This window comes from Artemia sp. Qi Xiang Cuo, chromosome 5 (assembly GCF_049724085.1).
Source record: "Artemia sp. Qi Xiang Cuo chromosome 5, ASM4972408v1, whole genome shotgun sequence".
In the NCBI taxonomy this organism is placed as follows: domain Eukaryota; kingdom Metazoa; phylum Arthropoda; class Branchiopoda; order Anostraca; family Artemiidae; genus Artemia; species Artemia sp. Qi Xiang Cuo.
Window position 1 is genome coordinate 37,484,137 of NC_142798.1, and position 19,501 is coordinate 37,503,637.

Consider the following 19,501-nt stretch of genomic DNA (forward strand, 5'->3'; position numbering starts at 1 on the left):
TGTAATGATTTAATCCCTGGAATTCTAGCAATTACTGATTTTTCAATATTATAATCGTAAAAAAGAACTTTATTTTTTAATAAAGCGCAAATGACGCTGTAGCCTTTAAAAATTATAGAACGGAGTATGCCTACTCTTGTCTTTGGTAATATCATTTTTTTTTTAAGATTAACTTGATTATACATGTTAATTTCTGTTTGTTTTAGGACTTATATATATTAACCTATAGTATATATTTTATATACTAGTATGTATATGTATATATATATATATATATATATATATATATATATATATATATATATATATATATATATATATATATATATATATATATATATATATATATATATATATATATATATATATATATATATATATATATATATATATATATATATATATATATATATATATATATATATATTAACGCATATACGGTATTTTCATGTTTGATATTTTTTTTTCTGTTTCTTTTGTGTTTCATTCATTCATTGATAGTACTTTCTGTTCGTTTTAAGTTTAAATTATCAAAACTCTTTTCGGAAATTGTTTTTTCTAATTTTTATTCCTTTTTTATTGGCATAGCTTTATTGTTGGGTAATATAAGGAATATTTGTAAGTTTTTTTGTTTGTTTCTCTGCTTGACGTTTATGTCCCCATGAAAGTTTTGGTATGTTGTTTTTGGGCTCTCCTGTGGTTTTAATATATCAATTCAGACGAAAATGTTGCTATTATCCGATAGCTGAGATTCAGCTCCACCCATTTATCGAATTGAATTTCCGAAATATGGTGTACTGGGTTATTAAATAAAAATATTTCGAAAAACGTTGAAAAGGGGACAGTTTTACTATTTTGTAAGCAGTGTCAGATCCTGCTCTAAAAAAGGTCTAAGTGTTATCGTGATTCTGGCTCGTTGAATGGATATATGTGAGACTATTGAATGCAATGTTAAGTATCTTGTCCTTTTGCTGCAAGATTTAGTTTAATGGTTCAACAAAATTCAGTCCATATGGACTGAAACTCTAAAGCCGATCAATGTGTAAAAAAATTCGAATTTTTTGCACTAAGAATTGATAAAACCAAATTCTTTTTCAAAATTTCTTGTTCTCGTTAAAAGCCCGTTGGTCCAGTCCACTCACCTTAAAAGCTCAACACCGATCGGAAAAATATAGTGTTTGATTAATTTTAGGATTCAAAGAACCGATCCACACCACTTTTTTTTAATTTAATTTTCCTCTTTAAGTTTGTATGGTTCAATATACATGCCCAGTAAGTAGCTAGCCGTTTGGGTACAGAACATATTTGGGCCTATCTTTGGATATGACGAATCGACGCAATACTTTTTTTGAAATAACTTTTGTCTTCACTGTTTTTAGGCAATGTTTTCATTGCCTTTGGGTTCCCTTGTCTTTTCTACATGCCTAACAAGTCTAAGCAAATCTTAGAAAAATATTTTATTGACCCGGTATCAGGTGTTACATATAAATGCAACTATTCAAAACATTTTTGTTTTCATTCAGGTCTACCTTACCCTGTCTGCATGCCTTGTAAGTTACACTTGCATCTTATAGCAAACTATAGGCCTACGTGTCTTGAATAGGTTTTGGAAAAAACTAATTAAACTAAATTTCATATTTGATATATATTGATATTAATTGGTGAAAGCTCATCAATTCAAGATTTTATTTCACTGTAATTCTTAATTTGTGTTTCAATGTTGTAAGTACAAAAGAAAATATTTGTAAAATTATTCGTTTTCAGTAAAGTGGAAATGACGCAGTAGGGTTTTGACCTTTACAGTTAGAGGAGGGGAAATAGCCAAACTCTTGCTTGTACTGATTTTTGTTCGTGTTAAGTTTGATTTGAATATTCAATTTAAGTTTACTTGATTTAAAATTTATTTATTCATTTAATTTAGTACTTGTTGTACGTTTGTCTGCTATGATTGTTTATTTAGTTTCTGGTCGTTTATTATTAAAGTCTGAATTATTATTAAAGTCTGAATTATTATATAATTTATTTCTACTGGTCTTGAGTTTAATATGGCTCTTTACTTTTCTTTGCAAATTTTCTTTTCGGAAGTTAGTTTTTAATTTTATTTTTGTTCATTTTTTTTGTTATTGCTAAAGTCTCAAGTTTTTCAACATTCCCCATTTCAACATTAAAGTTTTTTTTTCAATATCGAAGTTTTATCAAAGTCTCAAAACATCAAAGTGATATTTTCTTTTCAACATCAAAGTTTCGAAGCTCAATATTCCCCTCAACATTCCCTGAAAGTAGTCACAAGTAGATGTAGTAGTAGATGTATGCCGTCGCGGTCGCAGTTGCAAGTTACCGCAGTTGGAAGTAGTCACAGTTTCAGTCACAGCCAGTCTAATTTGCAGCTGCAATAGCAACAGTAATAGTAATGGCCCGGAAAGTTTCAAGTTAGTACCGTTGCCCGTTCCTAAGATATTGCAGATCGACCTTTTTGAAAACTTGAATCCAGATAGTTTTTTTATTTAGCTCAGGACATCCCTCAACATTTCCCGAGACTTTGCCTCTATGCCCTTAGCCATTTCGGACACACCCAGGATCAAACCCCCCCCCCCGTCCCAATGTTAAATCCTGAATGTAAATAATGGACAAATTGTATAATTTACATTGTTTTCATAGGGGGCTGTGGAGGCATGGCATCCCCAAAGTCATAGCTATTAGACGTTGTGATATTTCGAATAAAATGGCGTTTTAAGATCTCTGTCAGTGCTAAGGGAAGTATCTAAAAGTACAAGAGGGGGGAAGGGTGTCCTTCGTTTCTTCTTAACATCCCTCTCGAATGCCGTTAAAGTTTCAACTTAATATCCTTGTCCCCTTGTCCCATAAATCGTCATTACTTACAATATTATGTCGCATGATACTTTTGGTTATTCTAGTTGTATTTTTAAAAAGAAAAGGAAAGGTAACACTTAGTCAGCACTCAGGTACACTTTATTTTTGTGTTTATCGGTGTGTTTGTACCTTTTCTCTGTGATTTTCAAGACCCATTGCTTCCCAATCCTCAACCTTGCTTTAAAAGCTAGTTGGGATAGTTACACAGCCCTGCTCTTCTTTTGGCAGTTTTAGTGCTTCATATTGTAATGCAATATGGAAATAAATTGTATTTCTTTCTAACATAATTTTCCTTTTTTAGGAGCTCAAGTATGTGCCTGGAACTATTGCTACTAAAATGTGGTTAAAGGCACCAATACCTATGTATATAAGGTTCCACATATTTAATATTACCAATGCTGAAGAAATATTAAATGATCCAAAAACAACCCCGGTTGTAGAAGAAATAGGTCCATATACATATCTGTAAGTTTGTATTCATTCTTGTTACTTTTTTTCTTCTCTTTAATTTTCTAATTTGAATTTTAACCCGATGGCCTACAAAGGAATTACATATTAGCTGAGAACTAAATTTTTACTTTTAAATAGATTAAACCTATTGATATAAATTCTAATCTAATCTTGGTTGACGAGACCTGATGTTGGTTGTTTCGAATAAAAAGAAGCCTGTGATCTATTAAAAATTTCAAAAAAAAAACACGAGATTCCGAGGGTGAACTTCGATTTTAGGTAAATATTAGGGTCTTATTATCAGAATAGGTTGTATAATCAAACGCTGTTGAAAGTTGGAATAAGGAAGGTGATTTTACCAATATTTTTAGTTGGCGAGGTAAATCTTTTTCTATTTGAGTCACGATTATCTTTTTCATAGTTTTTATAAAGTCTAAAGCTTTCTTTTTCTCAAAAACTTGGATAGTGAAGTAATATCTTCTAAAAAGAGCTTAGTGTAAATATAAAATGGCTTAAGCAAAGGGTCATACAAAATCCAAAATAAACGGTATGCTCAAACGTAACCTGTTATAAGTAGTCCCTGATAGAAGAGATATATCGTATATTTCTTCGAACCCCTGATAATTTGAGGTATTTAAAGTCAAATAACACAGAACAGAACAATGAATAAGCCCATCAAATAGACTTCTCTTTTGTTCGAACCTGAATTGATTTTTTGTTTACAGTTCGACTTTGTTTCAGATTTCTAATGATCTAATATATGGACTGAAAAAAATATAAATGTTTTTACTTTCATAACTTTAATAAATCAAATAATATTAACATTTTGATTACTAAATATCGGTATATGTATATTAAACTGACAATTCACATTCATTTATATTTTTTCAGTAAAGGGCAAATTATGTTCTAGCCTTGGGAAGGCATAGGGGTTTTGAGTCCTACTCATGTTAATTTTTGCTCGTTTTGAGTTTGACTTCGGTTATTTATTGTAATTTCTGTTCATTTTGGGTTTCATTTATTTATCGATTCTGAATTGTGGTGCTTTCACGCTTGGCAGATTATTTGATTTTATTTTTACCCGTTTTTGGTTTAATGGAGCTCTTTACTTTCCTTTGAAAAACTTATTTTGAAGAAAAGGTTTTTTTTAATCAATTTTTGTTCGTTTTATATTGACATAGTCTTTTCAGGGAAAAATAAAATAATACTTTAAATCTTTTCTTTTTTTTAAGACTTTATAGTTTGGCCTGCTATTTGTATGCTGGAGAAAATTTTTCTGCAATTTTCAACAACATACACCCTTTTAAAAATCTGGACACAAATAGTAGTGTTTAATTTAGATTCATACCTCCTCTAGTTGACCTGAAATAGAAAACTTGATACCATTCCCAAAAAAATCTGTTTACTTTCTTTGATAGCTTGGATACAGTTACGCTATTATGATTTGGTTAAATTTTAAGAGCAGAAGTAGCCCCGAAATTTTGAACATAATAACCTCAGTCGTTGTTACGATTCTGCTAATATGCTCTATTGGGAATTAGCAGTAATACAGTGCATTTTGATTTAATATCAGTGGAAAATTTCGTTTTTAAATATCATGGGCAAGTAGGAGTGTGGGCGTGGAAGGTGGATTAGTTGCCCTCCAATTATTTTCGACTATTAAAAAGGGCATTAGCCCTTTCTATTTTCAATCGAATGAGCCCTTTTCTAAGTTCCTACGACAACTCCTTCAATACGAAGTGCCCTGGTCTAAAAAAAAAAAAAAAAAAAAAAAAAAAAAAAAAAAAAAAAAAAAACATTGTACCCAGATCGATTTTTACTATAAAAATGTTAAGCCATCCAATCACTTTCGACAATTAAAAAGGCCACTAGTCCTTTCAATTTCCAATCGAATGAGCCGTTTTTGAGTTTCTACGACAACGCTTTCTATAAACACCTTATATGCCCCCAGGGCATAACTTACAACCTTTGCCCTGAGGGTTGGGGGAGGGTTGTCATCCTAAAAGACGTAATTTCCAGAGCTTTCAACTACGTTGAACAAAATGAATATATCGAAACTTTGATTGGATGGGTTTGGGGAAATAGTGGGCGTGAGAGGGGGGTTAGTTGCTCTTCAATCACTTTTGACTATTAAAAAGGCCTTTACCCCTTTCAGTTCTCCGTCAAATACAGCCTTTTTGAAGTTTCTACGACAGCTGTTACTATGAAAACCCCATAGGCCCCCAGGGGATAACTTACAACCCTTGCCCTAAGGGCTATGGGGGGGGGGGGTTTCATCCACAAAGATATAATTTCTAGAACTTTTAACTACGTAGAAAAAATGGCTATCTCAAAATTTTGATTGTATGTGTTTGGGGAAATGGTGGGCGCGAGAGAGGGCTTAGCTGCCCCCTAATTCTTTCGACTACTAAAAAGCGCACTAACCATTTAAATTTCAAGTTGAATGAGCCCTTTTTGAATTTTTTACAACAACGATTTCTATAAGAGCCGTATATGCCCCAAGGGCATAGTTTACAACTATTCCCCTTGAGGGCTCTTGGGGGGTTGTCATCCTTAAAGACCTAATTTCCATAACTTTCAACTACGTTGAACAAAATAGTTATCTAAAAATTTTGATTGGATATGTTTGGGGAAAAGGTGGGCGTGAGAGGGGGGCTAGTTGCCCTCCAATCACTTTCGATTATTAAAAGGGCACTAGGCCTTTGAAATTCCAATTGATTGCACCATTTTTTAAGTTTCTACGACAAAGCTTTCAATAAAAACCTTATATGCCCCTAGGGCATAACTTGCAACCCTTGCCCTGAGGGCTCTAAGGGGGAGGGGTTTTCATCCTCAAAGACTTAATTTCCAGAACTTACAACTACGTTGAACAAAATGGATATCTGAAAATTTTAACTGGATGCGTTTGGATAAATGGTGGGCGTGAGAGTGGGGTTAGTTGCCCTCCAATCACTTTCGCCTACTAGCCCTTTGAATTTCCAATCGAATGAGCTCTTTTTCAAGTTTCTACGACAAAGGTTTCAATGAAAACCTTATATGCCCCCAGGGCATAAATTATAACCCTAGCCCTGAAGACTCTAGGGGGAGTGTCCTGCTCAAAGGTATAATTTCCTGAACTTTCAAGTACTTTGAACAAAATGGCTATCTCAAAATTTCGATTGGATGTGTTTGGGGAAAAGGTGGGCGTGAGCTTAGTTGGCCTCCAATCAGTTTCGACTATTAAAAAGGGTACTAGCCCTTTGAATCGAATGAGCCTTTTTTGACGTTTCTACGACAACGCTTTCTATAAAAACCTTGCATGCCCCCAGGATATAACTTAAAACCCTTGCCCTGAGGATTGTGGGGGAGTGTCCTCCTCAAAAACATAATTTCTATCTGGAAATCAACTACGCTGAACAAAATGTCAATCTCAAAATTTTTATTGAATGTGTTTCGGGAAATGGTTGGCTTGGAAGGGGTGTTAGTTGCCTTCCGATCACTTTTTTACTATTAAAAAGGGCACAAGCCACTCCAATTTCCAATTGAACAAGCCCTTTTCGAAGTTTCTACAATAACTTTTTCGATACAAAGTGCCCTGGTCTAAAGGAAAAAAATAATAAATAATACATTGTGCCAACATCGTTCTTATATGCCCCCAGGGCATAACTTAAAGCCCTTGCCCTGAGGGCTGTGGGGGAGTGTCCTCCTCAAAAACATAATTTCTATATGGAAATCAACTACGCTGAACAAAATGGCTATCTCAAATTTTGATTGGATGTGTTTAGGGAAATGGTGGGCGTGGAAGGGGTGTTAATTGCCTTCTAACCCCTTTCGACTATTAAAAAGGGCACTAGCCGTTCCAATATCCAATCGAATGAGCCGTTTTCCAAGTTTCTACGACAACTCCTTCGATACGAAGTGCCCTGGTATGGAAAAAAACAAAAATAAATAATATATTGTGCCAACATCGTTCTTTACTTAGGCAGCGCGATTGCGCTGTCTATGAAAATGTCAAGCCTTCCAATAACTTTCGAATATTAAAAAGGGCACTAGGCCTTACAATTTCCAATCGAATTCCAATTCAATTTCCAATTTTAATTACTCTCCACTCACTTTTGACTATTCAAAAGGGCAATTTCAGTTTCCAATCATGAGCCCTTTTTGAAATTTCTACAACAACTTTCTTTATAAACCTTTTATGCCCCCTGGGCATAACTTACAACCCTTGTATTGAGGGCTCTGAGGGGGTTATCATCCCAAAAGATCTAATTTCCAGAACTTTCAAATACGTTGAACAAAATGGATATCTCAAAATTTTGATTGGATGTGCTTGGGAAAATGGTGGGCGTGAGAGTGGGGTTAGTTTTTCCTTCAATCACTTTCGACTATTAAAAAGGGCACTAGCCTTTTCAATTTCTAATTGAATGAGCCCTTTTTGAAGATTCTAAAACATCGCTTTCTATAAAAAACTTATATGCCCCCAGGGTATAACTTACAACCCTTACCCTGAGGGCTGTGGGGGTAGGGAGGGGTTGTCATCCTTAAAGACCTAATTTCCTAAACTTTCAACTACATTGAATAAAATGGCTCTCTAAAAATTATGAATGTATGTGTTTGGTGAAAAGGTGGGCGTGAGAGGGGGTTAGTTGACCTCAAATCACTTTCGATTATTAAACAGTGCACAAGCCCTTTAAAGTTCCAATTAAATAAGCCCTTTTTGAAGTTTCTACGACAAAGATTTCATTAAGAACCTTATAAGGTATAAGGGCATAATTTATATCCCTGGTACTAAAGATTTTGGGGGGAGCGTTCGCCTCAAAAGTACAATTACCTGAACTTTAAACTGCGTGGAACAAAATGGCTACCTAAAAATTTTGAGTGGATGTGTTTGGGGAAATGGTGGGCGTGGATGTTGAATGCCTTCCAATCACTTTCGACTATTAAAAAGGGCACTAGCCATTTCAATTTCCAATCGAATGAGCCCTTTTTGAAGTTTCTACGACGACGCGTTCTATAAAAACCTTATATGCCCAGGGCATAACTTACAACCCTTGCCCTGAGGGCTTTGGTGGAGTTGTCATCCTCAAAGACCTAATTTCCAGAACTTTCAACTACGTGGAACAAAATGGCTATCTTAAAATTTTGATTGGATGTGTTTGGGGAAAAGGCGGACGTGAGAGGGGTGTCAGTTGCCCAACAATCACTTTCGACTATTAAAAAGGGCACTAGCCCTTTGAATTTCCCATCGAATGAGCCGTTTTTGAAGTTTCTACGACAACGCTTTCTATAAAAACCTTATATTCCCCCTCGGCATAACTTACAACCCTTGCCCTGAGGGCTGTGGGGGTGTATCCTCCTCAAAAACGTAATTTCTATCTGAAAATCATTTACGCGGAAAAGTATTGCCATCTCAAAATTACGACTGGATGTGTTTTGGGAAATAATGTGCATGGAAGGGGTGTTAGTTGCCCTCCAATCACTTTCGACTAATAAAAAGGGCAAAAGCCATTCCAATGTCCAATCGAATGAGCCCTTTTCGAAGTTTCTACGACAACTCCTTTGATACGAAGTGCCCTGGTCTAAAAGAAAAAAAATAATAAATAATACATTGTGCCAACATCGTTCTTATATGCCCCTAAGGCATAACTTAAAACACTTGCCCTGAGGATTTTGGGGGAGTGTCCTCCTCAAAAACATATTTTCTATGTGGAAATCAACTACGCTGAACAGAATGGCTATCTCAAAATTTTGATTGGATGTGTTTGGGGAAATGGTGGGGGGGGGGCACGGGGTGTTAGTTGCCTCCCAATCACTTTCGACTATTAAGAAGGGCACAGGCCACTCCAATTTCCAATCGAATGACCCTTTTTCGAAGTTTCTACGACAACTCCTTCGATACGAAGTGCCCTGGTATTTAAAAAAAAAAAAAACTAAAAAATAAATAATACATTGTGCCAACATCGTTCTTTACTTAGGCTGCGCGATTGCGCTGCATATGACTATGAGCAAGCGTTTGTTTCAGCTGATATGAGAGCTTTAACTAAGGTCATATCCTTGTATGGTATACCAGATAAGTACATTAAGGTGATTAGTGCTATGTACGAGAAATGAGGGTAGTAGTTTGTTTCTTATCAAATCAGGAGATAAGAAGGGTTACGTTCTATCCCCCTTTATATGGATTATTTTGATGGACTTTATCTGAAGGAGCTCAGCAAAGGCAATGGGAGAACACGCAATCAAAAAGGAAAGTAAAACTCTTCTAGAGTTAGATTATGCTGATAATTTAAGCATCCTATATTAAAATATTAGCAAAATAAATTAACTTTTAGAGGTTTTGCGCGTTCAGGGTGTAAGAATAGGTTTGAAATTTGATGTCAAGAAGACTAAGTCGCTAGGACTTGGAATAAATGAAGGCGAAGAAATGATGTTGGGTGTGGCCTAAGATTTGGACACCCAAAGCCATGGCTATAACGGTTCTCAAGTATAACTCGGAAACAGTCACTTCAAAAATTTTAGGAAAATATACTATATATTGGCTAGAAGAATCGTCCAACCTCCAATTCCTACATGCTGCAATTGGTGGAAAAGCGTAATTAAAGCAATGTATTCATTTTGCAGAAAAAAATAAAAAAAATATTCGGAATAATCGCTAATTCCTTTTACCTTTTCTTATAGAACGTAATGTTAAATCCATTTGCTGCTGTTGAACTTCTATTGTAGCCATGTAAAACGAAAAGAATGATAATATTGCAGGTTGCAGCATGTAAACTAAATTAACAATTAGCTATTTATTTGATTAATGAGCCCATTTTCTCGCATGCGTTATGAAATTTTGCCGTGTTCGGATTTGTCTTTTTTCCACAAACATACTGGTAAAAAATCGCTAGCAATCTGCAAAATGCTACAATTTTCCGCAATGGAGATCGCGGAACTGGAGAGGAGTCACTCTTCATTCCGCTTGCAGCAAAACGCTTCACCAAATTATTTAAAACAGTACAGCGGCAAGTTAATCAGGTTCCTAGGGACGGGCAGCATGGTTTCCGATTGATGGTTGGACTAATTGATCTTGTGTCAGTACTAATAGTGGTAGTTGTATCAAAATTCTACCTTTCTCTTGTGTTTAACCACCTTTATTTGAATCAAGAAGTATAAAACTTCTTGATTCAATCTTTCCTCGGCGAAATAAAGAAAAAATATTTTCTCAGGGAATTTCACGAAAGAGCATATGTTAACTACCATGACAACTACACCGTGACCTTTTACCAGAACAGGACATGGAAGTATGTTCCAGAGTTAAGTAATGGTTCTCTTTCCGATGTCGTGACTGTTCTAAACACTCCTCTTGTCGTAAGTATACATATACTCAAATTCAGGAGTTGATTAATTTTTGTGAATCAATAAAATTTCGATAGTTGAATATTTATATGGGTTACTAATTGGTAGTTCAGTTACAGTTTAGGTCCCCAAAATAAAAACATTTATATATTTTTGTTAGGATTTCGAGTTGGGTCATCAATTTATTACCTGCCCAGTTACTTCAGACTGGAATTGTTCAAAACTTATGTAAATTTCTTTTTGACAGCCTTCTTGATTTGATTTTCAATAATATATTTCTTCAAATCCCTTTAAAATTTTCTGTAACGACATAAAACTGGTTAACTACTGAAAAAAAGACAAATTGGCCATAAATGACTTTAAATTATTTAACATTTCACCAATAAAGTTTGAACTTCTTCAAATAGTACAGTTTCGCTGTTTTTTAGTCTTTTTTTGTTACGAAAAATAATCTAAGTTTCATCAAGTAGAGTCCTACCCATCAAAAGTAAGTGACATTAAAACTTAAAACGAACAGAAATTATTCCGTATTTAAAAGGGGCTATCCGCTCCTCAACGCCCCGCTCTTTACGCTAAAGTTTGACTCTTTCTCGTAACTCTACTTTTTAAAACAATAAAAAACTTTTAGCGTAAAGAGCGAGGAATCGCTGAGGAAGGGACAGCCCCCTTCATATACGGAACAATTTCTGTTCTTTTTAAGTTTTAATGTCGCTCCTTACTTTCAGTTAAAAAAAAACTTTTTTATTTATTTAAAATTAGGAGCTATGTTAAACTTGAAACCAATCAACCAATACGGGTTGGGAAAATCAGGGCGTGTAACCCACTTTAAACCTTTGGTTTTTACTCTAAAGTTTAACTGGCGAGTTAAATTTCTCTATTTAACTCTATTTTTTTCTCTATTTTTCTCATCGTCGTTATGCATAACGACGATAAATTCTTTTGCATGAAAGCTTGAAGCAAAGTAAAAACTTCAAACGAATAAGGGGTTGGGAAAATTCGAAAGAGTGTGCCACCAACTTAAAATCTCTTGTCTTTACTATGAACTTTAACTTGCGTGTTAAAGAAAGTAATACAAAGTTTCAAATGTGCACACTAACAGAATATTTTGCAAATGGCGTTTGGTTTCTGCCAAACATCAGATAAGGGTTCCTGACCTTGCTGATCAAGTAAGAGCTATTGTTTTAGTTACACCATTAGGGGAGCAAAACTTGACTCGATTTTATGGGGGTAGAAAGTGGGCTACTTGGTCTGCCTCAAAATACAATGTTTCTACTTAAGACTGACTATTCTCAATGGTATTTCCCGATAGTTATGGGTGCAGCTTGTTTTAAAACATATCTTGTACTCAATTTAATGCTGTATTACTTTGCCCCAAAAGATAAAACCTAACCCAATATTTGTTGTTATTTCCAAAAATGTAGCTTTTTTAAGCTCAAGAAATATTGATACGCTGCTTTCACTTAAGATATGCTGATTCTGCTTAAAACTGACTATTCCAAATAGTATTTTTTGACAGTTAACGGATGATGCTTCTTTCAAATTGTATCATATACTTAATCTAATGCTGTATTACTTTGCCCCAAAACATAAAACCTAACCTGATCTTTGTTGTTGCTTCTAAAGATGCAGTCTTTGTAAGCTAGAGTAATGTTACTTTGCAGCTATCGCTCAAAATGCAATGTTTCTGCTTAAACTGGCTCTATTCTCAACGGTATTTCTCCACAATTAGCTGATGCTCCCTCGTTTAAAATAGATCATGCCCATAATCCAAGGGTGTTTTATTTTGAACCCAAACATAAAACTTTACCCATTTTTTTTTTCTAAATGTGCAGTGTTTGTAAGCTAATGCTATTTCACTTTGCTGCTTCTGGTTAAAATATGCTGATTCTGCTTAAAACTATCTCTACTCTCAGCGGTGTTTTTCGTCAATTAACGGATTTTGCTTCTTCTTTTAAAACGCATCAGGTGCATAATCACTTTGCCCCAAAACATACAACCTTACCTTTTTTTATTTCTGAAAACGCAGCATTTGAAAGCTAAGGCTATGGTACTTCCGCCCAAAACATGGTGCTACTGCTTCCCCTCAAAGACGATGTTTCTTCTGAAAACCGACTCTATTTTCAGTAATACTAAAACCATACTAAATTTTTACGTTGATATTTCTAAACATACAGCGTTTTTAAGACAAGGCAATGTGACTTTGCTGCTTCCGCTCAAATGCAGTGTTTCTGCTTAAAAATTCTATTTTCCCAATGGTGTTTCCCGACAGTTAATGGATTCTGCTTTTTAAAAAATGTGTCGTGTATATAGTCTGGTGCTGGATTGCCCCAACACTAAAAAACCTAGCTAGATCTTTGTTGGCATTTCTAAAAATCCAGCATTTAGTGTTCGAAAACTAAGGCAATGTTATTTTTCTGCTTCCTTTCAAAGTATGCTGGTTCTGCTTAAAACTGACTGTTCTCAACGGTATTTCCCGTAAGCTATTGAACACTGCTTCTTTCAAAATCCATCGTGAGTAGAATCTCATGCTTTTTTACTTTCCCTCAATACATGTAACCTAGTCCTATCTTTGTTTCTAAACAAGCAGCATTTGTAAGCTAAGGCTGTATTGGTTTGCTGCTTCCCCTCAAAATACGATGTTTCTACTAAAAATATAGTATCAATGATATTTCCTATAGTTGATCGATGCTTCCTTTTTTAAAACGCATAATGCATAAAATCTAATGCTGTATTACTTTACTTCAAAACATGAAACCTTACATCTTCGTTGTTATTTCTAAATCTTGTTTCTAAAAATGAAGTATTTTTAGATTTTTAGAAAATATGATGTTTCAAACAGTTCGTGGTAACGAACTGTAAAATAAGGAGCGATCCGGCTCAATAGTAACTGAAACTGTAAAAAACGGAATTTTGATACCAACTGACATATCAAAAGAATCGGGGTTTTATGCTGATTTCAAATATATAAGTTTCATTAAGTTTAGTCTTACCCATCAATGGCTACGAGCCTGAGAAAATTTGCCTGATTTTTGAAAAAAGGCGAAAACACCCATAAAAGTCGTAGAATCTTAATGAAAATCACACCGTCAGGTTCAGCGTATCAGATAACCCTACTGTAGATGTTTCAAGCGCCTATCTGAAAAAATTTGAAATTTTGTTTTCTCTGCCAGAAGAAATATCACGGATACGTGTTTTTTGTTTTTTTTTTTTTTTTTTTTTTTTTAAAGGGTGATAGTATCGACCCAGTGGTCCTAGAATATCATGAGAGAGATCATTCGAACGGAAACTAAAAGTTATAGTGCCCATTTTAAGTGACCAAAAAAATTAGAGGGCAACTAGGCTTTTTCTCAAAATCATCCGATCAAAATTTTGAGATTGCCATTTTGTTCGGCATAGTTTAAAAGCCGGATAACTATGCCTTTGGGGATATCATGACCCTTCCGCAGCCTCTGGGGATAGGTCTTTAAGTTATAAAATTTGCCTATTGTTTACATATAGTATTTGTTATTGGGAAGTATGCATACATTTTTCGGGGGGGGAATTTTCTGCTGGTGGTATTTTCCTCGGGGATAATTTTCCATGGGGATTTGTCAGAAGTACTATACGCAATTATGCTTACGTCTTCTATTCTCTTTTCTGATTGATTTTTACGCGTGCAGATGTTAAGGGTAATGGTCCGGGGTAAATTTTCACCAGCATTGAATTGTCCAGAGAATAAATCCTTGGGGAGGAGGGATTTTTCCGTGGAAGAGTAGCCACATTTCCTGGCATTATTTAAAAACCGATCAGAAATTAAATAAAAAAAAACAAGTTTTTTCAACTGAAAATAAAAGCAACATTGAAACTTCAAATGAACAGAAATTATTACGTACATGAGGTGGTTACTCCTCCACAACACCTCGCTCTTTACGCTAAAGTTTAAATTCCGTCTCAATCCTTTAAGAATGACTCCTGAAACTCTATGTTCGTTTAATTAGAAAACAATAAGAAATTTTTTTTTTTAAGTTCTAAAAAACTTTAGCGTAAAAAGTGAAGTGTCGTGAAGGAGTACCCCCTCATATACGTAATAATTTCTGTTAGTTTTAAGTTTTAATGTTGCTCCTTACTTTGAGTTGAAAAACTTTTTTTTTATTATTTAATCTATTTAAAATTGACTCTATTCTGAAGGATATTTTTCGACAGTTAATGGATGCTGCTTCTTTTTAATGGATTGCTTTTATTACATTGCCTCAAAACATGAAACCTAATCGAATATTTATAGTTATTTTTCTAAAAATGCAGCATTTGTAAGCTAAAACATTACTCTGCTGCTTCCTCTCAAAATACGATGCTTCTGCTGAAAACCGACTCTAATCTCAACATTATTTCCCGTATTTATTGGATGCTGCTTGTTTTAAAACATATCATGTAATATTCTATTGCTCCATAACTTTTACCCGGAAACGCAAAACTTAACTAAATCGTTGTTATTATTTCCGAAAATACCATATTTGTATGCTAAGGCTACCTTACCTTGGCTCGATATATAATGCCTAAATTTGTTTTTGATTCATTTAACGGCAAAAACAATTTGGTTTCGTCTATCACCAATGTTTGCCAAATCATCAGCTTATTAGTACTTCATTATAATAATAATAATTTATTTGTGCCCGCTATAAGGTGTAGGGACATAAGGTGTAGGGGAAGAAATTCGCACAAAGTAGCGTTGCATCATCATTTACAATCTTGGGGCAACCACTTACATGAAGAAATTTTTAAAATTTTTCTAGCCTAAAACGTATTTGAAAGGAATTACAGGTTGTCCAATTAGCACATCTATGTAATCCCTCACCACTGACAGTAAACAGGCTTTACGATTCTTCCTTGTAAGTCATTCGCCGTGATCAAGGAGAAAATTTTGAAGAATGAGACGCTGAGGCTTGTAGTGCTCTGGCTATAAATGTCAATGGGCCAAATTTTCACGGTTAAAGTGCCATTGGTCATAGACATGAGCGTGCGTAGCTTCTTCTCCCGGGGGAGGGGGGCAGCCGATTCTGTGATGAAGGGAGGGGGGCTGAAGTTATATTGGCATTTCACAAAACCTTACATTGCTAGCAAGCTCTGTCATACCTATGAAATCTTTATTAATAAGTAATCACAAAAAATCATAAATCATCGATAAGCTTTAGCATTAATCAGTCTTCTTGGATTAGAGCTAAATCTTTCTAAGACATTATGGATAATTGCTTCTTGTTATATTTTTATTCTGTCATTTTTGCGTTTTTCTTCCATCCTATTCAATCATATATCTTTCATCAACTGCCTTTTTTACCATATACCGAATTACAACTGCTTTTTCAACCATCTGCTTTTTCAGCCATATATAGTGTAAATTTGAAGTCCTAGGGGGGCTGCTGCCCCCTCTTCCGCCCTTCCCTGCGCCCATGGTCATAGATAACTTCTGACCAGTTTTCAAGTTTTCAAGTTCAATATGGAAGATAGACGGGGCTTCGAAGAAGCTTTCGCCTCTACAAGTCCATCCATTCTGATTTGGCCCAATTTACTATAATCTTATCCATAAATCTTAGATGTATCAGAGCACTTTCCAATAGTAACCGAAACTCTAAAAAAAAACAGAATTTGGATAACAATGGGTAAATATAAAAATTATCTTCCGGGGATAACATGACCCTCACAGCCCCTAGAAAAAGGGCTGTAAGTTATGAAATTTGTCTATTGTTTACATATAGTATTTGTTATTGGGAAGTATGCAGATATTGTTTTCTTTTTTTTGGGGGGGGGTATATCCAGAATTCCCATACAGTTTTTTTTTTGTATGTGTCTGACTTTCTCTTTGGCGACTCAATTTTGCATGTGAATATGTTCCGGGGGAATTTTCCGTAGTGAAATTTTCATGTGGGTTGAAATTGTCTTGGGGGGGGGGGGATTTTCCCCCGGAAAATTCCCTATTTGGTATTTTCTGCGGGGAAAAATTTCCATTAGGGGGGAATTTCTCGGGGAAAAATTTCCACGGAGGGTAAGTTCCGGTATGGTTTGAAAAAAGTCTTTTTTAAATGAAACTAAAGGGGAATTTTCCAGGTGGAATTGTCCGTAAGAAATTTTCTGGGGAAAATCTTCACCGAGGATGGAATTATCCAAGGAGAATTTTCCGGGGGGTGATTTTACGTTTAAGAATTTTTCTTGGAGGAATTTTGCGTGGTGGGTGTCGAATTTTTCTTGGAGGGGTAGAGGCAGATTTTCCGGCATTATTTGACAAACGATCAGAAATTAAAAAAACAACAACCAATTTTTCAACAGAAAGTGGGGAGTAACATTAAAACTTAAAACGAACAGAAACTATCCCGTATAGAAGGGAAAGTTGCCCCCTCCTTATTACCTGGCTGTTTACGCTTAAGTTTGACTTTCGTCCAAATTCTTTAAGAACGACTTGGAATAAGAAGCTTTTTTAAAATACTAAAGAACTTTAGCGTGAAGAGTGAGGTATTGAGGATGGAGAGCTCCCTTTATACACGGAATATTTTTTCTGTTTGTTTTAAGTTTTAATGTTGCTCCTGACTTTCAGTTGAAAAAAAACTTGTTTTTTTTTATATTTAATATGCATCAACGACAGAGATAGCAAAAACCCATATTTTTACGGTAAAATATGTATGCGGCCCTACGGATCTTTGGTTAGTCTTTCCTTTTTTTGAAAGTTTTTGAAGAATTTTGAATGTATTGTAGAGAATAATAGGTGATTATTTTTCTCGATACAATTGTTTCTATCTGATAATCAACAGGAAAAGCTATTTCAACAAACGTACGTGCATTAGAGGTTTGTCGAATTTGTTTATATTGAAGATTACACATGGAGATAAGCCCTTGTCTGAGATTGAGATAAACAAAATATACATTGTAACCATAATAATTATATAACACAGTTAAAGGAGATGCGTGATAAAAGAACTCAAGTCTAAAAGTGCTCAAGATGTTCGAGAGATTCAAGATGTTTCCCCGGGGGGAGTGCTACACCATGCCGAGAAACAATCGATTAAGATATTATCGTCATAGATAAATATCAAAAATTGATTATTACGTAAAGTATTTCTGTCGCAGGATATTTATGTATCACAAATGTAATATCGAAGTAAAACGGTTCCCTGGTCCACTGCAAAAATATCAAGATCCAAAAAGAAGTTTTTGTTTTTGAGCCGATAGTATTACTATGTAGCCTACTGTAATTCAGAAGTTCTGTCCTTCGTGCTGGTCGGGTTTGACATTCATTTTCTGCGTTTGGAACTGAGTCAGAGAAACAGTATTACATGTGCCTCCTAAGCTTTTACAGCCCTCTCATTGCTAAGCGAATTGGAGCTTACCGTTTGCTCCTCTCTGAGCAAGGACATTGAAGCTGGCCCGTGGCAAGAAAATCAACCTATGAACAATGACATACGTTTTCTTTAATGCTTTGACAAGGTAATAAGAGTGTATAGCACTCGTTCTTTGTAGAAAAAAGAAGCGTTAAATGTTAAGATGTTTCTCAGATATACCCTCCTCCTTAATGTGATTCTATCCTCATCTCATGAGTGAATGAGGTATTATCCCTCATCCACATCATGCCCTGGTGTTTGGGGGGGGGGTCTCCTTAAGTGTGTTGCTAATAATTGATTTTAAATAAATGAAAGGAAACGAAATATCATAGTGAAAATTTTGCGGGGTTTGCTGGTTCATTTTCGTACATATTGCGAAGAAAAATCAAACAGTGAATGAGCAATAATGATTTAGGTGCTAATTTGGCTCAAAAACAAGCTAATCCCTGTTTCGCTTTAAACGAACTAAGTCCTGACTCGGTTTAAAAACGGTGGACCATGTCCAATATACACTTTTGTTCTCCCCCACTGCCACCTCATATTTTTTACAGAACAGTAGACTGGGGTGGCTTTGTTAAATTGGAAACTTAATATAATTTTCAATCTGCATGATTGGAAGCAAAGTTGACTCATGACCCCTCTAACACCGGCCCCTCTACTTACCAATTTATTGGTTTGTTACACACTGTTTGAATGGAATCCCATAACTATTTTAATCTGTTTCATTGGAGGTCTGATGTTGGTAAATGGCCTTCCAAAACCTTCTGCTGCTCATGGTGCTAACTTTTCTACAGAAAGGTAGGTATTTTAAACCATGTTTCAAACAGAATCACAGCGGAATTTGCAATCTGTATGGTTTCATATGTCCGGGGAGCCGAAGATTCCCTCCCTTACAACAGCGTTTTAGGAAAGGTGTGCGTTTGGCACCTACTTGGAACCAAGATCACACTAGAATTTTTGATATGTATGATTGGAGGGTCCCAGAAGGCCTGTAGCCCCAGAAACAACCCGCCCTTTACTGTAGATTTTTCACCTGAAGAAAGGTAGGCAGGTTTTTTTTTACCTATCAGCTTGAAACTTATGGAGGAAGCAAATAATTTAAGCCAATGGGTCTTGGAAAATGACTATTTTCATAGGCATATGGTCCTTGTTCGATCAAATCGACCAAAAACCAATTATAGGTTTCTTGTTTTTGGTGAAGTAACACAGTTAAGGCCTAATGTGTACTGTGCACTTTTAAAGCAACAAAATTTAATGAATGTCAGGAAACTGAGACTAATGGTGATTCTGAGGAGAATTAGCTTAAATAGCTCAAAGTTCTACTGTTCAAACACCTTAAACACCTTTCTCGACGCAAAAATTCTTATTGTGACATAACGTTATTGTGAAATTATTATTGTGAATTATTAAGGGGTTCGCTACTACAGCACGCAATTGATGGCGAAGAATAAAACCAAAGTGTTGCTCCCACAACAGTTGTGTTTTCAAAGTCGACCAAAGATTACTGTAAAACTTTACGTTTT

General features: G+C 35.2%; 1 protein-coding gene across 1 annotated transcript in view; it reads left to right on the plus strand.

The window, feature by feature from the left end:
* Positions 1 to 19,501, plus strand: part of LOC148952104 (protein croquemort-like) — a 127,321-nt gene that overhangs the window by 71,644 nt on the left and 36,176 nt on the right. Inside the window, exons 3-4 of the mRNA XM_089089547.1 lie at positions 3,173 to 3,336; positions 10,506 to 10,647. Of these exons, the coding sequence (XP_088945673.1) occupies positions 3,173 to 3,336; positions 10,506 to 10,647 (306 nt within the window). The remainder of the gene's footprint in view (positions 1 to 3,172; positions 3,337 to 10,505; positions 10,648 to 19,501) is intronic.